This window comes from Mytilus galloprovincialis, chromosome 12 (genome assembly GCF_965363235.1).
Source record: "Mytilus galloprovincialis chromosome 12, xbMytGall1.hap1.1, whole genome shotgun sequence".
Classification (NCBI taxonomy): domain Eukaryota; kingdom Metazoa; phylum Mollusca; class Bivalvia; order Mytilida; family Mytilidae; genus Mytilus; species Mytilus galloprovincialis.
The window spans coordinates 62,492,564-62,513,513 of record NC_134849.1 but is presented as its reverse complement, the minus strand read 5'-3'; the positions used below and the strand labels follow the sequence as shown (position 1 = coordinate 62,513,513).

Here is a 20,950-nt window from a genome sequence, read left to right as displayed (position 1 = left end):
AAATAAGCCCTGCGGCAAACATTTGCCGCAAGTTTGCAGCAAACATTGCCGCAAGCTTGCAGTAAACGTTTGCTGCAAACTTGCCGCAACCATTTTACCATGCAAATGAAGTTTGCTGCAAGCTTGCGGCAAACATAATTATGCAAATTAGATTTGCTGCAAGCTTGCGGCAATTGTTTGCTGCAAGCTTGCGGCAATTGTTTGTTGCAAACTTGCGGCAAATTTGCGGCAAACGTGCAGGAACTACACATATACCAATGTCATGTGTGTAGACACATTCAATTTATCTCTTTCAAATTACACAGCAACATTTTTAAAAAGTCAATTCCTGTCTTTATACAAACAGCCATTGAAAGAATTCTTGCAAACTCGTGATCATGAGATGTGAGGTAATACATAAATACATTTGAGTTTTGAATAAGTGGCAGGAGTCATTCTCAAATGACATAATTATATATAATATACTTGTATTAATCAAAGTGCTGGATAGCACCTGTGGAAAGTTTGCAACGGTAGATTGTAATATTTCAAATAGATAGTGTGTAGTTTGCATGTTTAACTTTTTTTTCCTACTTAAAAAAGAAAAAACTTTATCAAGAAATAATTGTAACAGGATGCTGCTACGAAGTCTCCCAAACAAAGCTTGCAAAATTAGTCATTCCCACAGGTCGCCTGACATTAAGCAAAGTCCAATACAAATTGGTCTGGTCTAGTAAAGTGATATTCATGATTTGGGGGTGGAGATCTAGACAGTTTACAAGTTCTCAAACAGGCAGGAGGTAGGGTAAGAGTGGCCCTAGGGGACTAGCCTTTTATTTCATCTGATTTGTTTTATTAATCCGTACAAGAATATATGTTGTTTCAGTGTGGGGATTTCAACAGTTTTCAAGTTTTCGAAAAGGGGGTGGATCTTGACTGTTTACAAGTTCTCAAAACAGGATGGGGTGGGGTTACACCGAGGGGCTTAATTTTATTTCACTTTGTTCGTTTTATTGTCCAATACAAGAATATTTATGATTAAGGGTTGGGGATCTCAACCGTTTACAAGTTCTCAAACATGAGGGGTTGGGGATGACTCAGAAGTACTCCCACTATATTTCATTGGTTTTGTTTTGTTGCCCCATAAAATAGAATATATATGGTTTAGGGGTGATCATCTCGACCGTATAAGTTTTCAAAAAGAAGTTTGTTGGGTCACCCCTGTGGACTTCTTCTATATTTCATTTTGATTTATTATATTTTCTCATACAAAAATATATATGGTTTGTGGGTGGGGATCTCAGCCGTTTACAAGTTCTCAAACAACAAGGGTATGGGAGTGAACCCTAGGGACTCGCCTTCTTTTGAATTTGATTTGTTTTATTGTCCAGTACAAGAATATATATGGTTAAGGGGTGGGGATCTTGACCATTTCCAAGTTGTCAAACAACAGGGGGTGGGGCTGACCCAAAGGGACTCCCACTTTATTTCATTGAATTTGTTTTGTTGCCCTATACAAAAATAGATATGGTTTAGGGGTGGGGATCTCGACCGTTTACAAGATCTCAGACATGAGGGGGTGGGGCTGACCCAAAGGGACTCCCACTTTATTTCATTTGATTTGTTTTGTTGCCCTATACAAAAATATATATGGTTTAGGGGTGGGGATCTCCACCGTTAACAAGTTCTCAGACATGAGGGGTTGGGGGCTGACCCAAAGGGACTCCCATTTTATTTCATTGAATTTGTTTTGTTGCCACATACAACAATATATATGGTTTCGGGGTGGGGATCTCGACCGTTTACAAGTTCTCAGACATGAGGGGGTGGGAATGACCCAAAGGGACTCCCACTTTATTTCATTTGATTTGTTTTGTTGCCCTATACAAAAATATATATGGTTTAGGGGTGGGGATCTCCACCGTTTACAAGTTCTCAGACATGCGGGGTTGGGGCTGACCCAAAGGGACTCCCATTTTATTTCATTGAATTTGTTTTGTTGCCACATACAACAATATATATGGTTTCGGGGTGGGGATCTCGACCGTTTACAAGTTCTCAGACATGAGGGGGTGGGGCTGACCCAAAGGGACTCCCACTTTATTTCATTTGATTTGTTTTGTTGCCCTATACAAAAATATATATGGTTTAGGGGTGGGGATCTCGACATTTTCTAAGTTCCCAGACATGAGGGGTTGGGGCTGACCCAAAGGGACACCCACTTTATTTCATTTGATTTGTTTTGTTGCCACATACAAAAATATATATGGTTTATGGGTGGGGATCTCAACCGTTTACAAGTTTTCGAAAAGAAAGGGGTGGGGTGACTGACCCCTCTGGAGTTCCTCTATATTTCATTTGATTTATTTCATTGTCCCATACAATAATATACATGGTATATGGGTGGAGATCTCAACTGTTAATAAGTTCTCAAAAAACCAGGGGGTGAGAGTGACCCCAGGGGACACGCCTTTTATTTCATTTGATTTGTTTTATTGTAACGTATAAAGAACATATAATGTTTAGGAGTGGGGATCTGACTGTTTTTAAGTATTCAAACATGAGGGGTAAGGTGGGGTGACACCATGGACTCAACCTAAATTTAATTAATTTGATTTGTTTTATAGTCCTGTTATCATTACTGAAAACCATGTGTGCCTGTCACTTACTGTTTTCTTCAAGTTTATAATTTATTTTTGTTATTGAAAATTAAAAAAAAAATCAATTAGGGTTCTATAGTAAATTCCTCCCTTCTGTTGGCCCCTCAAAATACAACTAAATAGTCTCCAAGGAGAAAAATATTAAGAACTGAGCAAAAACTTTGTTTAGGAGTCTTAATAGCAATTAGTATAATTACGATTTTTGTTATAGTCCGATTTCTAATGCCGAATATGTAAAAGGCCGAGTTTATTATAGTCCGAGTTTGTTGTGGGCCGAGATCAGATGAGATACCATGATACTTCCGATACTCTCGGGCTTTTACATATTGAATAGAAATTTGTAAAAGTCGTAGTATAAAGCGACGAAAAATGTTCATTCATGAAATATTTTAAACACGCTATTAATTTTCTCTTCAACCGGAGGAAGGTAGGAAACCTTTGAAACCGGGATTGTAGTGCTCCCGTTTGGAGGCACACATATATGGATCTGACGCATGTCTGAAGAATACCGATAAAATCATAACGTAGAAACTGCTGTCTCGTGTATGTATTGATTTTACTTTCCGCGTAGCGCAGATCCGCGAAGTAGTATTTGTTCGTCTTTCAAATGAGGTTGAATTATTTGATTTATCGATGAAAATTCAGTACATATTTTAATCAAGCTGTATGCTATTAAAATAGAAGAGCTCAAAATTTCAAAAGCATCTTTCTATTATTAGTTTTCAAACACCAGTACTACATTATCTAGAAGTAGGACACACTTCCTAAAGTAAGTTAGGCTGTCTCTTTTCCGGTTAGGCCGATGCCTTAAGAAAGTTTATTGCTATAGCTTGCAGCAAACTTTCCAAAAACTGAAAAAGGTAAAATCTCAAGATGTATTGAGTATAAAGCTATGTATAATTGCATTACAGAATTTAACTTAATCTTAATAAACATGATCATGATGGTGCAGTACATCAGTAACAAATTCACACTTATAATAGCTTAAGTTTTTTTATCACACATACATGTATTTATAGTTGCTTACTTAATTATGTATGATGATAACAATAATCATTTTATTAAAACATGCAGTTCTATTAACCATTTGTACTTACACAATTACATACTGATTATCCCATATTATTGAACCAACATGCCTCCTTAATATCTTGTATGTGAAATGCATTACCAAACACAACCAACATGACCTAGCCACAATTTCAAATTGTTAGAATCCAGGAAGTGCCAACCAGGCATGCTCAATCAATATTGTGTAATTCCGGCAATGTTCTGGCAAACATATAGAATGGTCAAAGTTTTCTGCAATCTTGCGGCAAACATATAGAATGGTCAAAGTTTTCTGCAATCTTGCGGCAAACATTCTTTATTATTTTAAACTTTCTGGCAATCTTTCGGCAAACATTGATGTTTCTGCAAACTTGCCGCAAGCTTGCAGCAATGTTTGCCGGAAGTTTGCAGCTAGCGGCAAACATCTGCAAACACTATTTTCTGTGTTCCTGCAAACTTTTTGTTTGCCACAAGCTTGCAGCAAGTCTGCTGCAAGTTTGCAGCAAACAATTCAGTTTCATAAGGGGAGCTAATTATGATATACAACTTCTTGGACTATTTAATCTGGTCCTACATTTATGTATCTAATAATGATGAGAGTTTTACGTCCATTAGACAACGAACAACCAACAATAGGTAAAATGGGTATAGTTTTGTGTTTCCATTTTCTAAATATTTTACCGAGCGAATACTCGAGTATCACTCGGTAAATCAAACGAGTACTCGATTAATAAAACTTCACCGAGTTGACATCCCTACTATATATAGTTGACCTATTGCTTATAGTTTCTAAGAAACAGACTTAACCAAGTAAACTTAACATTTATGATTGACCAATGAACCATGATAAAAGTCCAAAGTCTGATGAACCATGCAAGGCAGACATGTACATCTTATTATTATATATATGCATTAAATATAGTTGAACTATTGCGTATAGTATATAAGAAACAAACATAACCATGAAAACTTAACATTGACCAATGAACCCCACCAAAATTAGGTCAAGGTCAGATGATACCTGCCAGACAGATATCAACAGCTTACAACCCTTCCATACACCAAATATACTAGACCTATTACGTATAGTTTAAGAAAAACAGATCAAAACACAAAAGCTCAACAGTAAGTTACGAAACGTGAAAATGAGGTCAAGGTCGAATAAAACCTGCGAGACTGACATGTACATAATAAAATATGTCCATACACCAAATATAGTTGACCCATGCATTGCATATAGTATTAGAAAAAAAGAACAAAATTCAACAAAAACTAAACTTTGACCTGATTGAACCATGAAAATGAGGTCAAAGTCATATGACACCTGCCAGTTGGACAGGTATACCTGACAATCAATTCATACACCAAATACACTGTATAGTATACCTATTGCATACAGTATAAGAAAAACCTGACCAAAACACAAAAACTTAACTATAACCACTGAACCATGAAAATGGAGTCAAGGTCAGATGACACTTGCAGTTGGACATTTACAACTTACAACCTTTCCATACACCAGCTATACTAGACCTATTGCATATAGTATCTGAGATACGAACTTGACCACCAAAACTTAACCTTGTTCACTGATCCATGAAATGAGGTCAAGGCCAAAGAAAACTGTCTGACGGGCATCAGGACCTTTTAAGGTACGAACATACCAGCTATAGTTATCATATTACTCATAATAAGAGAGAAATTAACATTACAAGAAATCTTCACTTTGTCCCAAGTAGTCACTGAACCATGAAAATGAGGTCAAGGACAATATACATGTGACAGACGGAAACTTAGTATAAGGCATCTATATACAAAGTATGCAGCATCCAGTTCTTCCACCTTCTAAAATATAAAGCTTTTAAGAAGCTACTTAACGCCTTCGCAGCCGGATCACTATCCCTATGTAGAGCTTTCTGCGACAAAAGTCACAGGCTCAACAAAAATCACATTAACTCTCAAGATATTTTGTGTTGATGTATTTATTTACACTTTTTAATGCCCTCCAAAAATTCTCAAAACCAATATTTCCAATGGGGGTATTATATATCAGATCTGAAATAATTCCATTTGACCGTTTGGTAATAACCTAAGGAATGTTGACATTTTCTTAAAGCATGAACTAATCAACAAATATCTTGAAGAATAACAAAGACAAAGATCAGCATTGAAACACTGCACTTTTGAACAAGAGTGCACACACTGAAATGTCTCGCCTTCTTTACTAACCCTTGATACTATCTTGATAGACCTAAATATAAAGCTTTATTACAACTGTCACATAAACTCAACATTAACCAAGAAAATGAAACATTGATCAATGAACCATGAAAATGAGGTAAAGGTCAGATGAACCATGCCAGGCAGACATGTACAGCTACCAATTCTTAAATACAACAAATATAGTTAACTTATTGCTTATAAATAAAGAAAAACAGACCAAAACACAAACACTTAGAACTTAGCAATAGACCGTGAAAATGAGGTCAAGGTCAAATAAAACCTGCGTAACCGACATATAGATCATACAATATTTCCATACACCACATATAGTTGACCTCATGCATAAAGTATTAGAAAAATAGATCAAAACTAAAAAACTTAACTTTGACCACTGGACCATGAAAATGAGATCAAGGTCAGATGACACCTGTCAGCTAGACATGTACACCTTACAATCATTCCATACACCAATTATAGTAGACCTATTGCATATACATGTAGTATAAGAAAAACAGACCAAAACGCAAAAACTTAACTATAACCACTGAACCATGAACATGAGGTCAAGGTCAGATGACACCTGCCAGTTGGACATGTACACCTTACAGTCCTTCCATACACTGAATATACTAGACCTATTGCTTATAGTATCTGAGATATGGACTTGACCACGAAAACTTAACCTTGTTCACTGATACATGAAATGAGGTCGAGGTCAAGTGAAAACTGTCTGACAGGCATGAGGACCTTGCAAGGTACGCACATACCAAATATAGTTATCCCATTACTTATAATAAGAGAGAATTTAACATTACAAAAAATCTTAACTTTTTTTTTCAAGTAGTCACTGAACCATGAAAATGAGGTCAAGGACGTTGGACATGTGACTGACGGAAAGTTCGTAACATGAGGCATCTATATACAAAGTATGAAGCATCCAGGTCTTCTACCTTCTAAAATATAAAGCTTTTAAGAAGTGAGCTAACACCGCCGCCGTCGCAGCCGCCGGATCACTATCCCTATGTCGAGCTTTCTGCAACAAAAGTTGCAGGCTCGACAAAAATGATTATTTTTTTTACTAATTCTTAATTTCAATATTGCAAGATATGATTAAAAAGTCCATATATGATATCAATGAAAACATCATTTATGTTCATACCGTCCAGAAATTAAAAAGAGTATACCCAGCTAACGGATAGAATGTACACGAAATACAAATCAGCATTTACCCAGAATGCCATAGAAAACGATCATTTGCAGTCTCTTTTTAACTTTTTATGAAATATTAAGACAAATTGTTAACTCCCCTAGAGCATCTTACATTATGTTGAAATTAAACACCACAAGTACTTATAGACTAGACGTTAAAAGTGAGCAGATCACTGAATCAACAGAGTGTAGCCTTAGTCTAGAAGCTTATATTGGACAGATTGGACATTTTATCAACAGATGGTAGCCGTGAAGTTAAAAGTGGGCAGACCAGTCTATCAACAGATGGAAGCCGTGAAGTTCAAAATGGGCAATTCACTTTATCAACAGATGGTAGCCTTGAAGTTAAAAACGAGCAGATCACTCTATCAAGAGATGTTAGCCGTGAAGTTAAAAGTGCGCAGTTCACTCTATCAACAGATGGTAGCCTTGTAGTTAAAAGCGAGCAGACCACTTAATCAACAGATGGTAGCCTTGAAGTAATAAATGAGCAGACCACTTAATCAACAGATGTTAGCCTTGAAGTAATAAATGAGCAGAACACTTAACAGATGGTAGCCATAAAGTTAAAAGCTAACAGATTACTCTATAAACAGATGGAACCTTTGAAGTTAAAAGTGAGCAGATCACTCTATCAACACATGGAGAAGAGGAAAATTAAAAACGGAAAGTCCCTAATAAAATGGCAAAATCAGAAGCTCAAACACATCAAACAAATGGAAAACATCTGTCATATTCCTGACTGGGTACAGGCATTGTCTTATGTAGAGCTGGCACTCAATTACCAGTCATGTTGAAAAAATTACCATTTCAAGTTTCGTTCTATTAATAAGAACTACAATGAATCTCATTTAGAATATAATTCCAATGGTCAAGAACCGACCAAAAAACAACTTATAGAAACCTATTTGTATTTGCCTGGCCTGTTCAACAGATTTGAACTTTGACATGTTGAAAGGCATCAACCCATTTCTGCTGAAGCGAGGTTCGAGTCATATCTGTTTTTGTCATCTTGTTTTCCCGTTATACTATTGCACATTGTATTTCCTATCTGATCTCCTGATGTTGAAATTTTTTTTATTTTCCAACCCATCAACATAAATTTAAACAGCATAACATTTTCACATATCACATAGAAAAGGTAAGTCAACTTCAACATAAACAAAATAATAAATACAGTTTACCTGGTGTTGTTGCATATGCTACAATAATGTCAGCATCTGTTGGAACATGTTCAGAATTATAACTATGAGCATCAGTGGAGAACACTTCTGATAAGCCAGATGGCTTACCTACAACTCCTGGTTGGAACACAGACATTTCAACAGAATTTCTTCTTTGCCTTTTTCTACATGTTCCAGGAAATTCATCATACCCTTCAACATGTCCAGTATGGATTTCAGTTTCAAAACAATCAGACACAACCACTTTTTCCTGCTCTTCTTTTCCACGACAAGCTTGAATGAGAAATACTTTTGGTTTACCTGAAATTAAATTAAAAGGTAATAATACTTGACATTAATCGTCATAATCAGTTTTATGGAAGATCGTTCACATTATCCCAACCAGTTGCAATCCTCATTGATGCTTCATTCATGATACAATACTTCAATGACAGTTGTCACTAGTCATACTATTCCAACCAGTGTTACTCCTCAATTAAGTAACCATTCATGATCCAATACTTCAATGAAACTTGTCACTTTAAGTCATAAAATTCGAATCAGTTTTACTCCTCTAACATGTAACCATTCATGATACAATACTTTAATAAAATTTATTATTGCTATTTTAAGAACTTTTCCTTTGATCTTACGGACAGATAATTTCCTATCTCAGCACAGAAGGGTGATATGAAAAGTTATCGCTAGAAACTAAGAGCGCACGTGCTTGTTGTCAATGAAAATAACAACGTCGTCATAGGTAAAATAGTGATAAACAGATTATCATTGGACATCTCAACTCGATTGGTTTTCTCACTTTTGTTGTTCTGGCTCAAGCGAGAAAATTAATCTCGTTGAGATGACAAACGATAATCTATAATCACTAGTCATAATATTCCAACCAGTTGTACTTCTCATACATGTAACCGTTCATGAAACAATACTTCAATAAAAATTGTCACTTGTCATGTAATGTGATGAACATACTTAGCATCTAAGGATGTAACGTTGACAAGCAAAACTAAAATTAGATACATTGTATGTAACTAAAAAGGTTGTATTAAAGGACGTCGGTTAAATCATAATTATGTGTTTAACTTCAAGTTATTGTTTGGAAAGAAAAACGACATCTGTTAATGCTTTGAATAGTTCCTAAAGTACATTGACATCATATGGAAACATTTGAATAAGTTTTGATACAATACCCGTTTGCACTTTTGTCTAATGTTTGGATCATAACTTTTTGAGCAGACTTAACTGCCATTTGATCTCAGAGTGACTTTCTAGTTTAATCAATGCAATCTTTACCACATCCAATACAGTACTTGCTCATGAATACCATTTTCAAAGCACAGGTAAAAACAGATTTTATTGTAAATTTTGACCACGTTTAATATAAATTGAAAAGCCACACATCTTTAATAAGGAAGGTAGAAACATTCAAAAAATTTGTATGAAAGCCTTAATGGCAAAATCTGTTGTCAACTAGTCAAGTACATGTACATATTAAACATAGATATCCTGTTTGGAACACTGTCTAATGCATTTATAACTGCAAAACAGAAATTTAGAAGAATAAACATGATGGAGGTAAATCATTGGTTAGGACACAGCAAGTTCATCCAATGATATGAAGGATGTATATAAACCAATTGAGACACCACAAAGCCAGGTATAATTGAGTAAACAAAAGATGGAAAACATTCAGTATCTCATGGACTGCAGACGGTTGGAGATGTTTTCAAAAGAAAGCTTCAACTGTGATATGATATCGCAAAATCAATTCCAATATAAGGTGACACATTGATTGATTGATGGTGTTTTAACGCCACTTTTGGGCTATTTCGTGGCGGCCAGTTTTTATTGGTGAAGAAAGCCAGAGTGCCCGGAGAAAACCACAGACCTTTGACAGGAAAACTGACATTCCTAGTCATTTAAGATTGGAGTCGAGTGCACCTTCACGAGCGTGGTTCGAACTCACAACCTCAGTGTTGACTGGCTCGTGCTTACAGTAGTAGAACTACTCTGACAACTTGGCCACTGAGGCCACTTTGACACATTAATGTACAAGGAATAATGTCAAACGACCATTTTCAATTACAATGTAAATAGAGGTTAAAACTTACCATTAAATTTGCCTCCAGTTTTGTTTTTGAATGGCTTTTTTATTTCTTCCACTGTGATTAATCCATTTGTTGTAAGAATTCCATCCTGAAATATGTTTTATTTTCAAATTGGAATATGTATCTTTAAATATATAAATTAAATTTTCAGCAAAACAACAAACAGTGAAAATGTAAATATCTCCTTGTATGAACTATTGTTTACACTATCCCAGCTAGTTCTGCTCCTAACGGAACATATTCATTGTCAACCATAATAAAATAATTTAGCTTATGGTTGTGAACTGTTTAAACTCTTATGGGTGTGGACCGTTATCTATTGCTTGCATGTAAAGATATTTCTCGTATCACAATGCACGGGGGAGTGTCATACGAAAACTGTGTTCATTTGATTGGCTAATCCAGCATCATGAGACAATATAACGATATATCCATTTGCTATTCATTAGGTCATCAGCTAGTAATTGGTGGCAAGAACTTCTATTGTAAACGAGTGATAATAAACAGCTGCGCCATGAGCGCATGATACGCTCGTCGCTTTTTCTAAATAAAGGTCAATAACTTATCAATGTCATATCAGAAATTCATGAACAACTAAAGGGAGGTTATCTTAATAAATATAAACTAGTCACCAAAATTTGATGATAACTGCTTAAAGCATTGTCCGAAAACGGTGAAATTCCCCTTTTTCAAACGTAAAATGTAAAACTTATAAATACTGAAAGGGACCTTACGTCAATAGATATAAACAATTCACCAAAGTTTCATGAAAACTACAGAAAGCGGGTTTGAGTTTAATTGTTCAAAATATGGGGAAAAAAATCTTTGTTATTGAAAAAAAAACATAACTCGGAACACGTTAAATCTAAAATTTATAAAACATGAAAGGCTGCTCACGCCAATAGATATAAACATTTCACCAAAGTTTCGTGCGAATTGGTTCAAGCGTTTCTGAGTTATTGTCCGAGATGTTGACGACGGAAAGATGAACGGACAGACGGTCAATGGAATACCATAATACGTCCCATAAACGGGCGTATAAAAAATGACATATAAAACTTCTTGTTATTCACCATAGTTTATAACAAAACAATAAATAAAAGCGCAAGTGAGCTGGTGCGTTTGGACCTACTTCGACGCATGTAATGTATTAATGTACACATGTAATGTATTATGTATATTGTATGCTGAAAAAAACTATATTGACAGTTGTTGCACAGCAGATGAGCATTCTCACAATCAAGAAAACATTTACGGGATTGAGTTTTGACAAATGCGACACAGATATTTCATAGCTTCTTACCAAATCATGTGTTTGTCAACCTATAAAAGTAATGACCTTACATTTACAATTAGTAAACATTGATTCAACAACACTTTCTTGGTATACACAACACTTTAACAGGATAAACTCAAGCACTGAACTATTGAATCATCTGGGTGCATTTAGGCCTTTTTTTTTTAATTAGTTGGTTTACGGACAACTAGTGTCAAAGGTTAGGGTCGGAGGAGGTAAAAAAAATAAAAATAAAATAGCAATCTTAGATTTTTTTTTTGTTCACGTATAACTGTTCTGAAAAATTTGAGTTGGAGGAAAAAAAAAAATGCTGTTCATTCATGACATTACAGGGGTTGAGGAGGAGAAATAGTTTAGCTCTTATCTTGATATGCTTTGCATTTGATGGATGGATGGTCAATTGTTGTTTAATGTCTAGTGGCTAATCAGATGCATAATTAGGATGAGAATATGATAATGAGAAATGAAATGCTAAACTGACACACTGAGCCAGAATTTAAATGTGGTAGCTCACAAGGTAACAGTTCCCCCAAAGATATGTTACCTTACCCAAACACATTATTCTGACTCCTTTAATAATTGCAATTGCAGCGTGCTTGGCGAAGAAGCAGCAGATACCAATTTTTAAGTCTTTGATTTGACCGGGTCAAGGTTCAAACCCAAGATCTCTCACTCTCCAGGTGAACAATATTAATATTCAACTGAAAGTAGATGAAGCCGTCAGACTCCATGGTCCTCCCTCGTTGGGTTTTTGAATTCGTCTGCGTCATTTCGAAGCTTTTCAAAATACGCCGTTCACTACAAACGCTTTATTGACACAGACAAAACATTTTGGAACGCCTCGGATTTTTTTATTCACAGCACTCGAAAAATCGGGTCGGCGGAATAAAAAACAACACGAAATCAAAATTTTAATTTTATTTCACTTTTAAACAAAATCGGGTCGGCGGATCCGTAAACCAACTAATTAAAAAAAAAGGCCTTATATGCAGGTACTGGTTCAACTGGTGGAATGGAAAGATTTACAGTTGGAAAATTGAAAATGGTGGAGAAAAGCTCATAACAGCACTATATTTCTTGTTTTAGGTTTGTTGTGACTATGGCTAACTGTCTTTATATTGGCGTATATCCATTATTGCTATCAATAAGATTTGGAAAAAAAACATCTGTTTTGTCGTTGAATGGATTGTGTCTGTATCGAAAAAACAAAACAATACACTGAGAGCAATGAAGATAATTATTTATAATTTAAATTCAATACCTTATTTCCATGACTCATAATTACACAGATAAAGGAATGATAATCCTTTGAGTTAACTGTCAAGTATTTTCGAGCAATTTCTTGGAAATAATCCTGTAACTCCAACTTTGTCATATCTCTTGTTGTACATTCCACCTGATACTTTAGTTCTTCTTCAAAGAAATTTGTGAGATTCTTGCAATCCACATCAGAACCTTGAAAATTACAAATCATGATCACCATTAATAATGCAAAAATACCATGAGATCGATGGATAAACATGATAAAGACATGTAATCAAAATATCAAAGCTTCTACAGGCATGCTCCAGAGTTGCGGGAAAAATAAAAACGAAATGCATCCAAACCATTTGGGTTACACAGTACAACCAGAAACACCAAATATCATGAATATAAATATTGATCATTGAACAAAAATGTGAGGTCAAGATCAGTTGAAAGCCATAAGACAAACATGCACATCATTTATACAATCATTATAATAAAATACACCGCTGGGAGCAGCTTGATATGACCGCAGATGACAAACCCTGAACAGTTTGGGCAAGTATGGACACAACATTTAAGGTAAAAATAGCTCTGAATTTGGATTTTGATTGAATATTTGACACAGCATAGGTTTGTGTTTGTGTTTGAATTTGGTAAAAAAAGTAAAACATTTGAAACCGGACATTTATGGTCCAATATCCAAAATCTAAATACATGGTTACAATCAGCATATCAAGGAACCACACAAGTTCAATTTTTTATGAAATCAAACAAAAGTTTATTTTAAGACCCTTAAGACATCATTGTAGACCAATTTGATAACGGAGTCCAAAATCCAAAATACTAATACACGGTTAGAGTCAGCATTTCAAAGAAACCCTATCGAACAAAGTTTAATTTTGGATCCCGATTTGGACAAACTTGAAAACTGGGCATAAAATCAACCAGGTGCTCCGCAGGGCGCAGCTTTATACGACCGCAGAGGTCGAACCCTGAACAGTTGGGGCAAGTATGGACAAAACATTCAAGCGTGATACAGCTCTGAATTTGGATTACATGGGTTTTTTTACACAAAAAAATGTCAAGATTTTACAAATCAATTAAAGATTTCTTCTTCTAACTTTTTAAATCTAAAATTAAATAGTTGACACAGCATAGGTTTCTGACACAGAATGAATGTGGTCTAATGAACTTAAAAGTTTGTTTTTGCCTTTGAGCAATTCACTATGCTGTTGGATATTAATCCTCTCAAAAAAATGTTTGAAGAAATTTTCTTTTTATTTATGAAATCTGAAATGAAAAAAATTTAACCCCCCCTTTTTTTTCACATCCCCGTTTCCCTTTTTCCAAAACTGATATCAATTCAAATTTCTAATGGAGTTTGCAACAATAACTACTCTTTTAAATACATCATAAGATATTAAAATGTAAAATAAAGTGCTTGTTATCACTGATTGGTAAAGATTGGTTGGTAGTAAAAGTGAATATACATTGTTTATTGTATAAAACAATAAAAAAACTTCATCAGCAACATTTCATATTGGCAAATTTCCAATGAAGTTATTTACATAAAGTTATTTGCAAATAAAAATAGAAAATGACATCATAGTCATGTCTGGCAAATGTCCAACATACATTATCTAAAAACATTTTAGATAAGATAAGGAAAAAAAGCTTCATCAGCAACATTTTATATTGGCAAATTTCCAATGAAGTTATTTACATAAAGTTATAATTGGCAAATAAAAATAGAAAATGACATCATAGTCATGTCTGGCAAATTTCCAACATATATTATAAACTACTATTCTATACAAAGAAAGATAACTCCAATTGAACATTAATTGCTATTGCACAATATTGTGCAATTGGATATTTCTTGCTATTGTGCAATACTGTGCAATTGAAAATTTCTTGCTATTGCACAATACTTGATATGGAATCCTGATTTGGACCAACTTGAAAACTGGGCCCATAATCAAAAATCAAAGTACATATTTAGATAAAGCATATCAAATAAGCCCATGAATTCAAATTTTTGTTAAAATCAAACTTAGTTTAATATTGGACCCTTTGGACCTTAATGTAGACCAATTTGAAAACTGGACCAAAAATTAAGAATCTACATTCACAGTTAGATTTGGCATATCAAAGAACCCATTTATTCAATTTTTGATGAAATCAAACAAAGTTTAATTTTGGACCCCCATCTGGACCAACTTGAAAACTAGGCCAATAATTAAAAATCAAAGTTTTTAAATTCAGCATATCAAAGAACCCAAAGGATTCAATTTATGTTAAAATCAAACTAAGTTTAATTTTGGACCCTTTGGACCTTAATGTAGACTAATTTGAAAACGGGACCAAAAATTAAGAATCTACATACATAGTTAGATTCGGCATATCAAAGAACCCCAATTATTCAATTTTTGATGAAATCACACAAAGTTCAATTTTAGACACTTTGGGCCCCTTATTCCTAAACTGTTAGGACCAAAACTCCCAAAATCAAACCCAACCTTCCTTTTGTGGTCATAAACCTTGTGTCTAAATTTCATTGATTTCTATTTACTTATACTAAAGTTATTGTGCGAAAACCAAGAATAATGCTTATTTGGGCCCTTTTTTGGCCCTTAATTCCTAAACTGTTGGAACCAAAACTCCCAAAATCAATCCCAACCGTCCTTTTGTGGTCATAAACCTTGTGTCAAAATTTCATATATTTCTATTCACTTAAACTAAAGTTATAGTGCGAAAACCAAGAAAATGCTTATTTGGGCCCTTTTTGGCCCCTAATTCCTAAAATGTTGGGACCAAAACTTCCAAAATCAATCCCAACCTTCCTTTTGTGGTCATAAACCTTGTGTTAAAATTTCATTGATTTCTATTCACTTTTACTAAAGTTAGAGTGCGAAAACTAATAGTATTCGGACGACGACGACGACGACGCCAACGTGATAGCAATATACGACCAAAAAATTAAAATTTTTGCGGTCGTATAAAAATAGATGTTTCTCATTGCTTTTAACCGTATTAGAATGATTTTATGTGCATCGAATTAGTAATCAAATGATTGACCGTAGTTTCACTTTCATTGTTGACATTCTTTTTTCTTTAAATAACCAGTACACGTACAATGCGTGCGTTGTCAATCTTTAGCTAGGGGTTAAATTGAAGTTCATATGAATACGGATTTAAAGAGGTCGACTCATTCACTTGCAAGCGAATAACTAATTATCAATGTTTCTTAGCGTAATTTGACAAAATTGAACCTTTTTGGCTGCAAAAAGCAAATTGTTATTTCACTATTTCACTAGCTGTCATTACTGATTGAACAAAAAAAAAATAAACTTTGGATTTTTTATATATCTCGTAGCTAGTGCCCCTTTAACATGTTTAAAACTGTGCCCATTAAAATGCTGATTAAGGAATATTAATTTTAGGTTTCTGTGGGTGTTATATTTTAATGTTGTGTTTCTGTTGTGTCGTAGTTCTCCTCTTATATTTGATGTGTTTCCCTCAGTTTTTGTTTACAACCCGGATTTGTTTTTTCTCACTGGATTTATGAATTTACGGTACACTATGGTTGCCTTTATTTATTAGACATGATTATGTATCGCAGTTTCTATTTTAAGACTTTGATGATGTATTTTTAAATGGGTAATTTTGGTAGCAACGAAACTCCATTGGAAAAGTGAATTGAGAAAATTACCATATTTTGGTAAAAAATAGGGGAGGGGGAAACATTTGTTTTTGGGGGGTCAATTCAAAACAGCCAAGTGTATTGCACAAAAGCCAAAAAAGGGGGGTATTATTATTTTTTGGGGGGTGGGGTGGGGGGTCAATTCGAAACAGCAAAGTGTATTGCACAAAAGCAAAAAATTGGAGATAAATTCAAATTATATAACCAGTTCTAAGTTCTTTGACTACAGTTATTCTGTTTCAGAAACCTATTATGTGTCAAATATTTAATTACAATCCAAATTCAGACCTTTATCAAGCGCGAATATTGTGTCCAGTTTTGCCCCAAATGTTCAGGGTTTGACCTCTGCGGTCGTATCCAGCTGTGCTAGACGAGGCACATTTATTCCATTTGTAAAGGGGCATAACTCTAGAACGGTTAAAGCGACACCACCAAAATTCAAACTTGATCTGACATCTAACACTAACATGAATCAGATAATCATGAATTCTAATAGTTGTTCACAGTTACTTGCTTTTCTCATTATAAACATATATATTTATTGAAAAATGCTCAATATATATATATACAACTCGTCTAAACATCAACCCAACAATGTTAGATCTGTAAATTTGCTTTCGCAAATTTTTGGTTCTTCCCTCGCCGGGACTCGAACCCATGCTACTGTGATATCGTGACACCAAATCGCCTGCACTGCAGCCGTCCCGCTAGACCACACGACCACCTGGGCTCTCAAAAAAAGAGCTTTCGGTGGGCATGTTTTACCTTTCCACGTCAGTTTTAATCTAGCGGCGTACTACAGTACATGATATATAAGCCATGAAGATGTTATTGTTTACAGATCAGCTAAATTATCTATAGTAAAGGATCCTACATATTAATGTAAGATACAGTCACAGAAAATAATTATATTCATAAGTACGTCTGAGTCAGTGACAACCCTACAACAGATGTATCCATCGGATCGCCATCAATGATGGTGATACATGGCTGTGTACATAATGTATATACAACTCGTCTAAACATCAACCCATCAATGTTAGATCTGTAAATTTGCTTTCATTGGGGACATTCTAACAATGACTGACAATTTAACACTACATACTTTTGATATGGATTCCGTCAACTGAAATCAGTTCGTACATTGATATTTATGTCAACTGACAGTGCATCGTTTGAAGCGTAACGCAGGAGCAGGCTTAAAAATATTTTTGATTTGAGCGTCACTGATGAGTCTTATGTAGACGAAACGCGCGTCTGGCGTACTAAATTATAATCCTGGTACCTTTGATAACTATTTACACCACTGGGTCGATGCCACTGCTGGTGGACGTTTCGTCCCCGAGGGTATCACCAGCCCAGTAGTCAACACTTTGGTGTTGACATGAATATCAATAATGTGGTCATTTTTATAAATTTTCTGTATACAAAACTTTGAACTTTTTGAAAAACTAAGGATTTTCTTATCCCAGGCATAGATTACCTTAGCCGTATTTGGCACAACTTTTTGGAATTTTGGATCCTCAATGCTCTTCAACTTTGTACTTGTTTGGGTTTAAAAATATTTTTGATTTGAGCGTCACTGATGAGTCTTATGTAGACGAAACGCGCGTCTGGCGTACTAAATTATAATCCTGGTACCTTTGATAACTATTTACACCACTGGGTCGATGCCACTGCTGGTGGACGTTTCGTCCCCGAGGGTATCACCAGCCCAGTAGTCAACACTTTGGTGTTGACATGAATATCAATAATGTGGTCATTTTTATAAATTTTCTGTATACAAAACTTTGAACTTTTTGAAAAACTAAGGATTTTCTTATCCCAGGCATAGATTACCTTAGCCGTATTTGGCACAACTTTTTGGAATTTTGGATCCTCAATGCTCTTCAACTTTGTACTTGTTTGGGTTTAAAAATATTTTTGATTTGAGCGTCACTGATGAGTCTTATGTAGACGAAACGCGCGTCTGGCGTACTAAATTATAATCCTGGTACCTTTGATAACTATTTACACCACTGGGTCGATGCCACTGCTGGTGGACGTTTCGTCCCCGAGGGTATCACCAGCCCAGTAGTCAACACTTTGGTGTTGACATGAATATCAATAATGTGGTCATTTTTATAAATTTTCTGTATACAAAACTTTGAACTTTTTGAAAAACTAAGGATTTTCTTATCCCAGGCATAGATTACCTTAGCCGTATTTGGCACAACTTTTTGGAATTTTGGATCCTCAATGCTCTTCAACTTTGTACTTGTTTGGGTTTAAAAATATTTTTGATTTGAGCGTCACTGATGAGTCTTATGTAGACGAAACGCGCGTCTGGCGTACTAAATTATAATCCTGGTACCTTTGATAACTATTTACACCACTGGGTCGATGCCACTGCTGGTGGACGTTTCGTCCCCGAGGGTATCACCAGCCCAGTAGTCAACACTTTGGTGTTGACATGAATATCAATAATGTGGTCATTTTTATAAATTTTCTGTATACAAAACTTTGAACTTTTTGAAAAACTAAGGATTTTCTTATCCCAGGCATAGATTACCTTAGCCGTATTTGGCACAACTTTTTGGAATTTTGGATCCTCAATGCTCTTCAACTTTGTACTTGTTTGGGTTTAAAAATATTTTTGATTTGAGCGTCACTGATGAGTCTTATGTAGACGAAACGCGCGTCTGGCGTACTAAATTATAATCCTGGTACCTTTGATAACTATTTACGAGTGCTTTTGACTCTTTATTATCGCAATAACATACTGAAATACTCAAACTTTCATTTTTTTAAAAACCGCATGTTTTATATAACTGGAATATGACTGATATGCTTTAAAGATCTGAATACAGACGGAACAACTAAATCTGTGTATTTTTGTAAAGAATCATTGAGTTGAAGTCGTACTCTCGGCGTAAATACATGAAATTAACATAAGATGCATTGTTTGAATTAATGAAAATTCAGATTATCATTTTCTTGAAACTTTCGGATGCACAGTTAAATTTCCCATGTTTGTACATGCACAGATACGTCACCAACGTAGATTAACCAGAATAATCGAGTTGTTACATTCCGATTACTCCGACAAGGAAAGGCAATGGATAGAGGCCGCTGATTTCTGATTGTAATTAACGCGTGCGTACTACCAAATCTACTTTAAACAAGCATTCTGAGAGTATTGCATGGCATTATTCATTATACTAGAACAAAAATGATAATTTGTTCTATAACTTGTCATGGTGTAAACAAAAAGAAAATATCAAGTCAATATCTTCAAGCATGACTAATAAACAGCTGCTCCATGAGCGCATGATACGCCCGACGATTTGTGTGGAAGTTTTATGCAATAATCATAAATAGTTTCTAAGGAAGTTATAAGCAATAACCATTTATTGTTTTTGAGACACGGCGGGACATGTGAAACCACCCCATCCCCCCCTGTTTTTTTTTTTTTACAAATATCACTAAAATAAAATTTTGAATCAAACCAAAAAGTATACAGATCTTTAAATTAGTATAGCAAAGAAGTGTGTACAGTTTTAAGCAATAATCATAAATCGTTTTTGAGATACGGCATGACATGTAAAAAAAAACTCCCCCTTTTTTACAAAATACTCAATAACTCAACAAGAGTGCACACACTGAAATGTCTCGCCTTCTTTACTAATCATTGATATTATGTTGATAGTCCTAAGTATAAAGCTTTATTACAACTGTCACATAAACTTAACATTAACCAAGATAGCTAAACAAAGACCAATGAACCATGAAAATTAGGTCAAGGTCAGATGAACCATGCCAGGCAGACATGTGCAGCTAACAAAGCTTCCATACAACAAATATAGTTGACCTATTACTTATAGTTTAAGACAAGAGTGCACACACTGAAATGTCTCGCCTTCTTTACTAATCATTGAAATTATGTTGATAGTCCTAAGTATAAAGCTTTATTACAACTGTCACATAAACTTAACATTAACCAAGATAGCTAAACAAAGACCAATGAACCATGAAAATAAGGTCAAGGTCAGATGAACCATGCCAGGCAGACATGTACAGCTAACAAAGCTTCCATACAACAAATATAGTTGACCTATTACTTATAGTTTTAGTAAGAAAAATAGCCCAAAACACAAAAACTTAACACTGTGCAATGAACCGTGCAATTGAGGTCATGGTCAAATAAACCTGCGGGACTGACATATAGATCATAATATATTTCCATACACCAAATATAATTGACCTTTGGCATATAATATTAGATAAAAAGACCAAAACTTAAAAACTTAACTTTG

At 34.9% G+C, this 20,950-nt stretch overlaps 1 protein-coding gene across 1 annotated transcript in view; it reads right to left on the bottom strand.

Annotated features, from left to right (window-relative positions):
* LOC143053725 (uncharacterized) overlaps positions 1–20,950 on the bottom strand; it is a 77,495-nt gene that overhangs the window by 5,733 nt on the left and 50,812 nt on the right. Inside the window, exons 10-12 of the mRNA XM_076226511.1 lie at positions 12,966–13,159; positions 10,411–10,495; positions 8,306–8,605 (exon numbers count right to left, since the gene is read on the bottom strand). Coding sequence (XP_076082626.1) covers positions 8,306–8,605; positions 10,411–10,495; positions 12,966–13,159 — 579 coding nt within the window. The remainder of the gene's footprint in view (positions 1–8,305; positions 8,606–10,410; positions 10,496–12,965; positions 13,160–20,950) is intronic.